At 37.1% G+C, this 13,494-nt stretch overlaps 1 protein-coding gene and 2 long non-coding RNA genes across 4 annotated transcripts; all 3 read left to right on the top strand.

The window, feature by feature from the left end:
* Positions 1–147: 147 nt before the first annotated feature.
* Positions 148–1,330, top strand: LOC140174919 (uncharacterized). The gene is made up of 2 exons (XR_011865066.1): positions 148–540; positions 622–1,330. It is a non-coding gene; the product is annotated as an uncharacterized lncRNA (long non-coding RNA).
* A 251-nt stretch (positions 1,331–1,581) lies between these two features.
* LOC112708235 (uncharacterized) lies at positions 1,582–3,904 on the top strand. 2 transcript variants are annotated; one of them, XR_011865064.1, is made up of 4 exons: positions 1,582–1,780; positions 1,949–2,610; positions 3,314–3,385; positions 3,579–3,904. It is a non-coding gene; the product is annotated as an uncharacterized lncRNA (long non-coding RNA). The 2 variants fall into 2 exon arrangements; XR_011865065.1 differs by having other exon boundaries at positions 1,647–1,780; positions 1,885–2,610; positions 3,314–3,466; positions 3,579–3,835.
* An 8,717-nt stretch (positions 3,905–12,621) lies between these two features.
* LOC112705501 (uncharacterized) lies at positions 12,622–13,290 on the top strand. The gene has a single exon (XM_025756325.1). It carries the CDS (start codon positions 12,622–12,624, stop codon positions 13,288–13,290), a length of 669 nt encoding a protein of 222 aa, XP_025612110.1.
* Positions 13,291–13,494: the final 204 nt, after the last annotated feature.

Below are 13,494 nucleotides of genomic sequence, written 5' to 3'. Positions count from 1 at the left end.
GTTCTTCCTATTAGTTGTTGTTATAATTACATTAAGAATTTTACATATTGCATTATTCTCGTAGTTAACACAACTCTGAATCCAACACTCGTCTTTTTTTTATTATAAAAATTACAATGTTATCCTACTTATCCATTGTTAATTACAAAACATCTTATAACACACACTTTGCCTACCACCGGTCCATGAGAAGAGCAAAAAAAGCCGCAATTTTTTTTTTGCTAAATTCTGAGATCTACTTTTATCTTTGTTTGTAGCACATGTTAGAATATCAGCAATCCCAAAACGATGGGATTAACTAATGATACTTTGCTCTGATTGGTTGAGTCGGCTTAACCCTGGATTATCAACTGATTTACTTCATTGTGAAATTCAAACACGGGTGGAGAACTGTGAAGCTGAAAGGGTTGAAGAATTGTTTTACGCAGCAAATTGAAGGAAGATGTTGCTGCAGTAATTCCAATTAATTTTTCCACTCAAATTTGATTCTAAAAGAAGGGATTGGATATCTGATTGAGCGGTAACTTGCAGAATATTCTGGTAAGTTCAAATTTCAAATCTTACCCTACCAATTCCAAAATTTTCATCTCTCTCTCTCATATTCAATTTCGCTTTTCTCAGATTTAAATCTCAACTCGATCACTACATGTCACCAGTGATTCTCCCTCTTCTGCTGCTACCGGAATGTTTCGGACCGCATCGATCCCTGTGACAACACCTCCACATACGACACTACCAAAAACGCCCAAGAGTCGTCGTATAGGGTGGCCCCGCTGCTACCGGCGCAGGGAGGTTGAGAATCTTCATCGTATTTTACTCAATGTATGAGCACGTGGAAGGCCTAGCAAGGAGGCTGAACAAGGGCGTGGACGGCATTGAGGGAGTGGAAGGGGTCCTCTACAGGGTGCCGGAGATTTCTCAGCAGAGATTCTGCAGCAAATGTGGGCGTCGTCCAAAGACGATGGAATACTTGTGATAACGGCAGAGGAGCTGGCGGCCTTGAACAGGGTGCTGTTCGGGTTTCTGAAGAGCTACAGGAGCATGGGGGCGCAGATGAAAGCTTTCTTTGACTCCACTGATCAGCTGTGAGAAAATACTTTTGTTTGCAAGAAAAAAGCAAGCGAGTAAGTGGGAAAAAATAATTTGCACATGATTATGTGGTTGTAACAATTAATAAACTCAGAGAACTTGGAAAGCCATAATATGGATATATTTTGTTTGATTGCGTATTTTTTTATTAATAGTTGAAATCAAGATGATGAAATTGTTTGATTGTGTATAACCTTTTCTATGTATTAGGTGCATATGTCAATTCCAAATTTTTCTTCAATTTTCTTCTGCTGCTGGAAATTATGTTTGATTGTTTATAACCTTTTCTTCAATTTCAATGTTTTTTGTTTGTTAGGTTTATTTGATTTTGTAATTTTGAAATGAGTCTTAGATGGTAATGCTAAAGTTTGTATCTCTCACGTACGAGATTAATTAATTTCTTTGCAATCAAACTCACGACAAACAGGAGGATATTATGGTATTTGGTGTAAGTTGTAATTACAAAACTGCAAGTCAATTTATGAGGGTGATAGTCTCATTTTTTAGAATAGGGAACCATATAATTCTTCGATGGGGTCACTAACTAGGAAAAATGAAAAAACACAAACCAGTGTGCTTAGAGATTACAATTAGTCTTTTAGATGTTCAAATATGTTCCTATGAGATGGAAGACTAATAACAATCATGAAGACAACAATAATAACAACAGCAACCGCAAGCCAAACAGAAGGTTCTCTTCTTTCCCACTTTATATTTTCTCTCTGCTAAGGAATTAAAACTCTTTAATTTGAATGTCAATTTTCTGAAATTCTGAAGTTGAAATCTTTGTACCAGTTTAAAGAGAACTTATATTGAGAAGCAGTGAAATAACAACTGTTGGTGCCATATTCAATTTCAGGTAAGCCATTCCTCTATATAGGGGTGTTCAAAATCGATCCGCATCGAATAAAACCGACTAATTGAACCGAAAAAATTGAAAACCGAACAAATTAAAAACCAAAAAAACCAAAAAATATAGTTTTGTTATTTTTATTACGGTTTGGTTCGATTTTTTGTTATGATAATAAAAATTCCAACCAAACCGAACCGATCAGAAAAAACCCTAAAAAACCAACACCCTCTCCCCCCATAAAGGCCCAGACGAACGTGACCTAACCTAATCCCCACACCCCACCCCCAAACGGAACCTAGCCAGTAGCCACTCTCTTCTCACACTCTCGCTCTCTGAACTCTCGAGGCCTGCGGCGAACCCACCTAGCGCCGGCGAAACCGTTCCTCCCACCACCTTGCAGCGCCTCCGAACTCTCCCCCCTAGCGCCTCCGAACCTTGCTCCCACTGCTCCCAGGACCTCCTCGCGGACAGAGCACAACGAAGCCCCAGGCCCAGCCAGTACTGAGCAGCCCAGCACCACCCTCGAACGCAGCAGTAGCACAGCACCACCCACTCACCCAGCACAGCACCACGCCACCACCCAGCAGCGTTTCTGGCAACCCACAACTTAGCACCTCCCACCCAGCCACCGATTCAAGTCAGATATGGAACCGGAGCCACCGAGTCAGGTATGTAACTTGACTAATTTCTGTTTTGAATTACTGCTATTTGTATTGTTGGTAGCTTGGTATTGTTGGAAAAATAATATAAACTGCTCCTGGTTATTATTAGTTTTTTTTGGAAGAATAATATAAAATAAAAATAAACTTTTGAAGTGATTTAGATTTGAAATCAGATAAACTGGTTCTGGATCTTGATAGGAAGATATTGAAATCATATTTGAAGCAGATTTGAAGAATTAAATTTGGTGCAGATTTGAAATCAATGTATTGTTGCTGATTGCTGGTTGAATTACTTCTGTTGAATTACTTTATTGTTGGTATTGTTGCTGGTTGCTGGTATTGTTGCTGATTGTTGCTGGTTTTTAATTCATTTGTTGTTGTGTTTTTGCTGGTTTTTATTTTTGCTGATTGTTGCTCTTGTTTTTAATTTATTTGAGTCTAATTGAGTACCTCTTGTTATGGTATGAATTGTTCTCTTTATTATTAGAATGTATAACTAGACTAAAATGTTTTTCTACTAGTGCTATATTATTATTGTTATTGTTCTTATTATGTAACTGCTTTTTTTTTTTCTACGGGTCCCCACATTCGAGTGGTGACTTTGTAAGCACAGAGTTGAGCTGTCATGGCACAATACTTTGTCCTTCCAGTTCCAATGTTACTGTACTCCGTAAATGCGATATTACTTATGATTTCCTGTTGTTTTCAGAAATTTGACAAGTATGGAGCTTTCAGGATCTTTGTCTCCTTTTGTTACCAATATGACAGCTCTGACTAATCTGTAAGTGCTTAATTCTAAATCTCAGTTCATTGACTCAGGGCACATTCCTGACCTAGGTTCACTAACACTGTTAGAAACATTGTAAGTAACTCATTTTGTATGCAATTCCATTATCTAAATGTTTGAAATCAGAGAACTTTGATGTATTCATGCCATGAAGCTCACTATCTGGATATTATTATTGTATTTAAAGGCACTTGGAAGACAATTGATTCGACGGAGAGATTCCTTCATCCCTAGGGAACATAAGCACTTTGCATGAAGTGTAAGCTCTGTCCTCTTTATACAAGAGAATACAATTAAACTAGTTTTTTTGTGATGTTTCTTGAGTAGATATTTAAGTCAGCCCTGTACAACTACGTTGTTTACATGAGTGTGGCCCAAAAATAGTACAATTTATCTGAATTCCTTTTATCGATAAATTTCATGGGATCAAGACTTTGTTAGCTATTGTGTATTTGTGTTTGTCGATTTCAATCTTATGAATTTGTGAAATAGTATGACAGTATTTTTTTTGAATTGATTGAAAAACTGAACAAACCGAACCAAACCGAATCGCAGTTTAATTAAACGATTGGATCGGATGACTTTTCTCTCAAAAACCGAACCAAAAGCATCGCAAACACCCCTACCTCTATGTTCATTTTTTTCCCTGTTTATCATTATCACCATTGGAAGTTGTTCACTTTTGTTTATAATATTATTATTTTAATGCAAATTTGAAATATCTTAAAATTAAAATACATATACCACTCTGATTGCAAAAATACATGCACCACTAAGTTGAACATTAGTATGCCATTGTTGGACGTACAATCAAATTTTGTGAATATTGAGCGTTTTTTCATTTATTTTAGACTATCTTTTTGGCTTTTGATTTAGCATTTTTGAAGAAATAAATTTATATATAGAGAGAGAATATGATTTTATATGTGATTTTATAAAGAAATCTTAAAGACTATAAGGCAAGCTATTAATTAGCCTTTTAATTATATATATCTAACATTTGGACTAATTTGTTTCTTTTTTTTTTCCTGTTCACTTTTTTGTACTTCTTTAAACATCTGTTTGATTTTACACAGTGTAATATCAGTGCAAGTTTATAGATGGATTAATTTATAGCAATCCATTCAAAGTTCTCAAACAATAGAAAAAAGAAATAATGTATATGTTAATGAAGTTTTTCAAAAACTCAATGTCTAAATTTGTTTTCCCAAATATATTAATATTAATGTAAGTCAAGTTTGTCTTTTAATTAACTTTTTATTGATATAAGTATTTTTGATTAAATTAAAAGTTAAAATTTTAAAAAATCCAATTAAATTACGTAAATTAGTTTTTGTATAGCTGTAAGGTTGGTGATATGCAATGATATAACAGCAGATTGGAAAATTCACATATATGTGGGGAAGAAAAAATATCTATGTGATTTTTGTCCTGGTTAGGGGAAGAAAAAATTGCTTGGTGCAATTTTTTACTGTGTGGTTTAATAACAAATTGTTCCCTATAATTTTGTATTTCAAAATTAAAAATAAAAGCCAAAACTGATTGAATGGATTGCCAATGAAGTCTAAAGCTTCTTTGTGTCTTTTGTTGTGTGTGTACACGTGTGTGATAGTGGTAATGTTTTGGTTTCATGTTTATGGACCAGAGGCTTTAATGACTAACAATGCATTAACTTGGTAGGATTTTCTTCATTAGTATTTAATTAAGTACAGTCTTCTCCATGAGAAATATTATCTTTGAATTTTTTCATTCGTATGTTAAAAACTTAAAATACTTATTTTTTAAAAAATCCTATAACTTAAGACCTTGGTTCTCTTTTGCCAATTAAATAATTATTTATTTATTAGATAAATTAAGTATTTAGTTAAGCATAAAAAATTATAATAGAATTTTAGTGAGGTTATTGCAATTTCAATTTTTTTTATTAGATGTTATCTCCTTGAGAGGCTCCTTAAATCCTCTTCTTACCAAGGTACATTCTTTTATTCCTAAATCAGACAACAATGTAAGAAAATAAAGGGAAAAAAATTGTGCCCTTTTTTTTTCAACTTTCTTATGTATGTGTTCTATTATGTTGTCTAAATGGTGTGTTTTTACCTAAATTGGTATTTATATTTCTTTAAAAAAAAGGCATATCTCTCTTTTTTGTTCCCTTGCAATCTTAATTGGTTTTTTTCTTCATGTTAGACTAAGAAAACTTCTTATTTTAGTAACATATGATTATTTATGATTTCAACTGTGATTTATTGATAAAAAGACATAGTTGAACAATATATTTTTGTAAAGTAGGATCTTAAATGATGGTTCCAAATTCTTTGATATGAGTTATGTTCATATGGCCAAGTCTTGGATATGGTTTAATTAATGAAATCATTATTCAATTGCTTTTCTACTTTTGAAGTCTGAAACACACTTGCTTTAAATTAAATTTGAATTCACTTTTTGAACTATCTCTTTATCTCCATTTTTTCATTTGAGTAGAATATGGTAATGGCATTAAAATATATTGTCACAGATGCAAGAAGCTTGGACTATTGTTGTAAGTAACGTATATATTTTATATGTTGTTTCCCGTTGGTTTTAAATTTGTTATAAATTGTGTTGAAAGTTTATTCGATTATGCTATATCCCGTAATAGCTTATGTTTGCTTATTTATGTCGGTAGGAAAAAATTGTGGTAATTGAGCAACGTGGTGATGAATTTCAAAATGATTCGCTTGCCCAAACTCTTGGAAAAGAACCTAACGTTGGTTTCGGACCGACTTCTATTCATCTCTTGGATCTGAATTTGCATCCGCCGGTGCTGCTTGAACTACAGACAGAAGTGGTGGCCGAGAAATTGAAAAGGAAGGTATTGAAAGATGAAGTAACATCAGAAAAGATAAAGCGCCAGACAATGAAAAATGCTCTGAAATATCTAATTCAATTGCAAGGTGTGGAGCTGCCATTAGAAATTGTTGCAGAATGAATCCTTTGGAGGAAAATAACAGAAAATATATATATATATATATATATATATTAAGTTGGATATGCAGCTCTTAATTAGAAATATACTTTATTAATATTTTTATAAATAAATTCGTTTTGCAGTTATATTAAAATAATTACAAGTTGGATATGCAGCTCTTAATTTGTTTTTATAAATATATGTTTTTTGTGTGTATATATCTTCTCTCTTCTTTTTTAAGTTCAGATGCTGTTGTGGGGATCACTATAAAAATTTTAATTGTTTTGTTTTCTTTCCAAATATTTGGTACTGATAAAAAAACTTACTAGTAGGTTTGCTCCCTCATAAAGAAAACATGGGCTCAAAACTGAACCTTTCTTTCTATGGAATACTAAAATAAAATCTTTCTTCTCATTGCCTGAAAATAGAGAGAAAGGAAGAAAGTAAAAGTGACTGAGCCCATAAACCTAACTCATATGTTAGAATTTATAGTTTACCGACTGAGATTTTGCTTTAATTTCTCCATCAGGGAGCCTTCCTCTCTCAATAGGAGAGTCTTCTGAGAATTAGCAGGTTCTTCTCCATTGGGGAGCCATCTTCTCTAAAACCCATAACCATATCCACACACATACAACATTAAGCCAAGCTTCCTATAACACTGCAACACCAGAAATACATAACAACTTTAGACAGAAACGCACAAAGCTGGAGAACTGGGATATAAGAGAGACTGCTTAAATGTAGTGGGGAAGGTAATAAGCGAGAAGGAGATAAATTTCAGAACATACAAGCATGCTTTACTGGGAATGTGGGGAAACCCACAAGAAGTGGCAGTGACTGATATCGGTGCAAAAAAGATGTTATTCAGCTTTAAAGATAGGAAGAGAGGGCTGCAGATTATCTAGAACGGCCCTTGGAATGTTAAGAAAAACATGGTCAACCTCAGATTATGGAAAGAAGGAGAATCTGTATTTGAAGTGGATCATGACGTCATGGAATTCTGGATTCAAGTGCATGGCATCCCACATGATCTCATGGAAAAGGAGACGGGCACAGTTATAGGAGAAATGCTGGGAGTACTGGCTGAGGCTGAAGATCCAAAAGTAGATGGTGTACTCAAGAGATCATATCTGCGGATAAGGGTTAGCATTAACATCACCAAAGCTCTGCCAACAGAATTCTGGCTGGACAGGGATGAAATGCCACCACTTTGGGTCTTTTTTAAGTACGAAAGACTGCCAGACAGCTACTGTTTCAATTGCGGTATATTGGGACATGAGAAGAAGACGTGCAAAAATCCAACGGCCATGGCATGCTGGGATCCATCCAAGACAAGGTACTCACCAGGTTTGGGAGTAAATCAGAACCGACCAGCTCCAACCATGAGAGGAGAAAGTTCAAGACAACATGGAGGGAAAGAGGAAGGGGAGGAGCAAGCGCGTGAGAAACTGGGCAAGGGACGAGAGAGTAGTGATGAACAGAGCTCTGAGGAGAGCAGGGTAAGGGCTGAACAGGTACTGCAGCAGAAAATCAGGGAAGAAAGCGTACGGGAAAACCTAACAAGGAGAGAGGAAGAGATGCTAGATGCAGAAGAGCAGGTAGATAAAGCAGCGAAAATCCCTGATTTTCAGGGAGACAGGAATATGCAGTTTGACCTAGAAGTAGCCTTTAAATTCAAAAATTTTATCAAGGAGATAAGAGAAAGGAATATGGAATGGGCCAACAACACAAAGGCCCATAAGGGGGATAAGGGGAAAGAGGCTCAGAAGTTAAATGAAAATGGACAGAGAAAAATTACTGGACCCAACTTGGATGAAAGTCCTGCGCAAATAAGGGACATTGAAGGATGTGGGCTGAGTAAATATCCAAGAGAAGAAATGGAGGTTAACAGCTATAAAACTGAAGACTGGAAGTTGGGCCAGGAGGATAGAAGAGAAAAAGAGACTATAGGCCAGGAATTAAAAAGACTCATGTTAGCAAGGGAGAAAGATAAGCAGGTGGGTGAAGGTAAAATAGAGAGCAAGACTCAACAGGAAGTGGTGAAAAGAGGAAAAGAAGATGATGATCTAAACAAACCATTCAAGAAGGCACAGAATAAGGAAATTGAACTAGTGGGTCAGCATGCCAACTTGGGAGAAAACATCTACTATGTGGAACTAGCAAGTGATGAAGATGAGGACAACACAACTAAGGTACAAGCAGACTGGCACAGCTAGCCAAGAAATTGGAATTGAAGTTGAGCTTGAAAAGGAAACGAGAGAATTGGAACATTCCAATGCTTACATACAAGGTGAAGGTAAAATAGAGAGCAAGACTCAACAGGAAGTGGTGAAAAGAGGAAAAGAAGATGATGATCTAAACAAACCATTCAAGAAGGCACAGAATAAGGAAATTGAACTAGTGGGTCAGCATGCCAACTTGGGAGAAAACATCTACTATGTGGAACTAGCAAGTGATGAAGATGAGGACAACACAACTAAGGTACAAGCAGACTGGCACAGCTAGCCAAGAAATTGGAATTGAAGTTGAGCTTGAAAAGGAAACGAGAGAATTGGAACATTCCAATGCTTACATACAAGGACGGGAAGGAGGAACTGGAGGACATGGAGCACAAGAAAGTGAAGACTAGCTTAACAGCTCTGGAAACAGGGGAGTATGAGTTAGCCGTGCATGTATCTAGTCAGAGTAGGGGAATACAAATGGCTGAGGAGGCGGGCCTTAACATGCCCCAACCTCAGCCATGAGTATCATTAGCTGGAATTGTCGGGGAATAGCGGTTGCCCCGACAATTTCTGAGTTATATGATCTGTGTAAAATAGCAAAGCCGCTAATAGTGTTCTTAATGGAAACTAGAGCTAGTAAGGAAAAGATGAATAGGGTAAAAAGAAAGCTGAATTTTGACTATATGTTTTGCGTGGAACCCCGGGGCTTGTCCGGTGGTCTATGTTTATTATGAAAATCTAATACTAACATCCATATTTACGAGTGGTGTGATAATTACATTAAAGCAAACATTATTATTAACAACGATTTAAATTGGCAGGGAGTTTTTGTGTACGGGAATCCAATTTTCCAAAAGCGAAGGAAACTTTGGCAGGAGCTAACGGTAAGCAACATATGTAAGGATGTTCCACAAGCTTATTTGGGGGACTTCAATGACATTTTAAGTCAGGAAGAGAAGGTAGGCATTCATCCACAACCAAGGATTTATTTAGAAACGTTCAGAATGTTTGTAGATGACAATGGTTTAATAGATGTTGATCTTAAAGGTAGTAAATATACATGGTACAGTAATCCTAGAAATAACGTTATTACTAGGGAAAGGTTAGATAGAGTGTTAGTGAATTGGAAGTGGCTGCAAATATACCAAGATGTAACTTTAAGAGCTGCTCCGACTGTGAGCTCAGATCATTGTGCCTTAATCTTAGATACACAGCGGCGAGTTCGGATAAAAAAAGAGTTCAGGTTTGAGGCCTACTTGGCAGAACATGAGGAATGTAGAGAGGTGATCAAGAGGAGCTGGCAGATGGATGAAGGAAATGGGAACTGCTGGAATCAATTCGCAAAAAAGAGGATCAGATGCAAAAGAAAGCTGGTAGAATGGAGCAGCAGAAAGTTCAAGAGAGCAAATAAAGAAATAGAAAAGAAGAAAAGAGAGCTACATCTCATTCAAGAGACAGGTAAGACGGAAGAGGAGCAGAGAAGGGAACGAGACTTGAAAAACCAAATAGCAGAGCTTTGGAAACAAGAAGAGAAATATTGGGGGCAAAGATCAAGGCTGAAATGGTTAAAGTGGGGTGATAAAAATACATCATTCTTTCATGCAACAACTATCCAGAGAAGAATAAGGAATAGAATCGACAAATTGAAAGATGAAACTGGACAGTGGATACAAGGGGAAGCAAATATTATGCGGCTGGTTGAAAGACATTTCACTAAGCTTTTTACTTCGGAAGGAGGTAGGAATCTGGAAGAGTGTGTAACAGAAATTCCAAGGAGAGTTACAAGAGAAATGAATAAGGAGTTAATGGCAAGCGTCACAGAGGAGGAAATTAAAGAAGCGGTGTTCAGCATGGGGGGTTTAAAAGCTCCAGGCCCAGATGGATTAAATGGTTTATTTTTTCAACAACACTGGGATATTTTGAGAAAAGAAGTGTGTGGGGTAATCAAACAAATTTTTTATGAAGACAACTTACCGGGGGACTTGGGAGAGACAACAGTAGTTTTGATACCCAAAACAAGTCAACCGGAAAGCCTGAATCAACTAAGACCTATAAGCTGTTGCAACTTCTTGTATAAGATTGTTACGAGAGTCTTGGTAGGGAGGTTAAGGAAGATATTAGATGCTATCATTTCTCCAGTTCAGAGCGCCTTTGTAAAAGGAAGACTCATACAGGATAATATAGTAATAGTACAGGAAGCTTTTCATAAATTAAACAGAAAAGGAAATCATGAAAGCAATAACATGGCCATCAAGTTGGATATGAACAAGGCATATGATAGGTTGGAATGGAATTTTCTACAAAGAGTATTGGAAAAATTTGGTTTTAGCAAAGAGTGGGTCAGATTGATGATGAGCTGTGTGAAGAGTGCTAGTTATAGAATCAAAATAAATGGTAAGATGTCAACCAAGATTTATCCACAAAGGGGGCTCAGGCAGGGAGATCCCTTATCACCTTATTTATTTATTTTGGCTGCCAAGAGTTTTACTATCCTCATGGACAAGGCGAGGAGGGAAAATCTCATTTCCGGAATTAGGCTCGCTCCATCAGCACCGGTGATTACTCATCTCCTATTCGCTGACGACTGTATTATTTTTGCAGGTGCGCAAGAGGAGGAAATTTATCAGCTTATCCAGATTATAAATAAATATACAGAAGCGTCAGGACAAAGAATTAACACAGACAAGTCCGGGCTGATTTTTGGAAGGCATGTATCAATACAAAGGAGGGTAAACATTGAGAAAATCACTGGAATGAATTCATGGGAGGATCCAGGAAGATACCTAGGACTCCCAGCGAGATGGGAAAGATCCAAGAATAAGGCATTGGAATGGATACAAGAGAAAATGCTTGACAAGATGCAAGGCTGGAAGGAGAAACTATTAAATCAAGCCGGAAAGGAGGTGTTGATAAAAGCAGTAATACAAGTAATACCTGTCTACACCATGAATATCATTAAATTCCCGAAATCCTTTTGCAAGAGAATTGAGGCAGCAATAGCAAGATTCTGGTGGAGAAACAATGGAAAGGAAACAAGCATTCACTGGAAGAGTTGGACAAAGATGACAAGGAGCAAAACAAATGGAGGCTTGGGGTTCAAAGATTTAGAATGCCAAAACATAGCACACTTAGCCAAACAAGCATGGAGGTTATTAAAGGAGGAAGATGCTATATGGGTGCGCCTTTTAAAGGCTATTTATTATCCGAATTGCAGCCTTTGGGAGGCGGAAGTAGGAAGAAACGCATCGTGGATATGGAAAAGTCTACTGGAAGGGAGGGACTTTCTTAGAAAGAAGGGAAGATGGAGTATAGGGAATGGAGTGGATGTAGACATTTACGAAGATAATTGGGTGGCTGGGACAGGAAAATTAGGGAGAGGCGAAGTAAGTGGTAGTAGAAGAGTGAGCGAGCTGGTAAGAGAAGGGGAGGGTTGGGACAAGAACAAAATCATGGAATTATTTCCTGGAGATGTTGCCAATCTGATAATTAAAACACCCATAAGCCTGATCAATCAAAAGGACTTCTTTGTTTGGCCGTACAAGACTGATGGGCAGTATTCTGTCAGAACCGGTTACCATGCTGCGAAGGAAGAGAAAGACTCAAGAGAAGAGAGAAGAATCTGCAAAGCCTCGACTAGTCAGGATTGGAGGGAGGTTTGGGAGGCTATTTGGAAACTACCGGTGCCTCAAAAGATTAGAATGTTTTTATGAAAAACAATGCATAGAATTTTGCCAGTAAACACGAACCTATTTCAGCGGAAGATTACTAAGACACCCTCATGCAGCATATGCCAGAGAGAGGAAGAAACAATTGAACATGCGCTTTTACTGTGTCCGTGGACAAGAGCAGTGTGGTTTGGATCCAGCATTCAATTGGTGCCTATGGTCTCTAATGTCAGATCATTTGGAGAGTGGATGATGGATAAAATAAGAAGAATTAGGAGTGAAACAGGAAATGAACAAACAAGAATCTTATGCAATCTAGGATGTGTGTGTTGGTGTATTTGGAAAGCAAGAAATCAGCATGTATTCCAACAATCAAAAATAAATCCACTAAAGGTAATGTTCCAAGCAGCGTGTCTAACAGCAGAATTTCAGAAAGCAACACAAAATTCCAGTACAGACAACAAATCAAGGACAGCAAGGAGAGATGAGAAAAAGAGAATTACCTGGAGACCTCCGCCTAGGAATTGGGTCAAAGTGAACACAGACGCAGCTTTCCAAAAGGAAACAGGTATCGCAGCTCTAGCAGTGGTAGTCAGGGACTGGCAGGGTAGAGTCATTACGGGGACTACAACAACAGTCAAGACGACATCAGCACTAACAGCTGAAGTTCAGGCATACAGGGAGGCACTCATACTCATAAAAAATCTGCAAATTCCCAATTGCATAATTGAAACAGACTGCTTACCTTTGGTTCAGGCAATCAAGTCAAAAATGCCTATAGCGGAGGCGGATGCAATCTTTCGTAACATTCTCCAATTGCTGGAAGATGCTCCAGATGTAGGAGCTACCTGGACTCCAAGGGAAGGCAACAAGCTAGCTCATCAACTGGCAGCGATGGCAGCGGGAAATGACCTGGGGAGACAATGGACAATGAATCCGCCTGATCAAGTGAGGAATTTAATTAGAACAGAAGCTAGTTTCGCAGCAATTAAGCACAATCAAGATATACAGCATCAGGCAGGGACAGACCCAAGCATACAAATGAGGGGGCACTTGCCCCCATGATTTTTTAATTTTTGTTTTAAAAGATATAGTTATATATAATATGCCCTCACTTCAAATTTTAAATGACCCCACTACAAATAAAATAAATTCAATTAGCTAAAGTTTTAAATTTATTTTTTTTATTTTTTTTATCATTTTGACTATTATTTAACCTAATCAAATTTAATTATTGTACCGTCAGTTCTTTATTTTCTTAAACCCTCT

Source organism: Arachis hypogaea, chromosome 8 (assembly GCF_003086295.3).
Source record: "Arachis hypogaea cultivar Tifrunner chromosome 8, arahy.Tifrunner.gnm2.J5K5, whole genome shotgun sequence".
In the NCBI taxonomy this organism is placed as follows: Eukaryota; Viridiplantae; Streptophyta; class Magnoliopsida; order Fabales; family Fabaceae; genus Arachis; species Arachis hypogaea.
Note: the sequence above shows the minus strand (reverse complement) of the source record. Positions and strands in the feature narration are given on the sequence as shown.

Bases quoted from the DNA above. Each gene is read 5' to 3' on its own strand.
- LOC112705501 (XM_025756325.1), top strand. From the start codon at position 12,622: ATGTTCCAAGCAGCGTGTCTAACAGCAGAATTTCAGAAAGCAACACAA.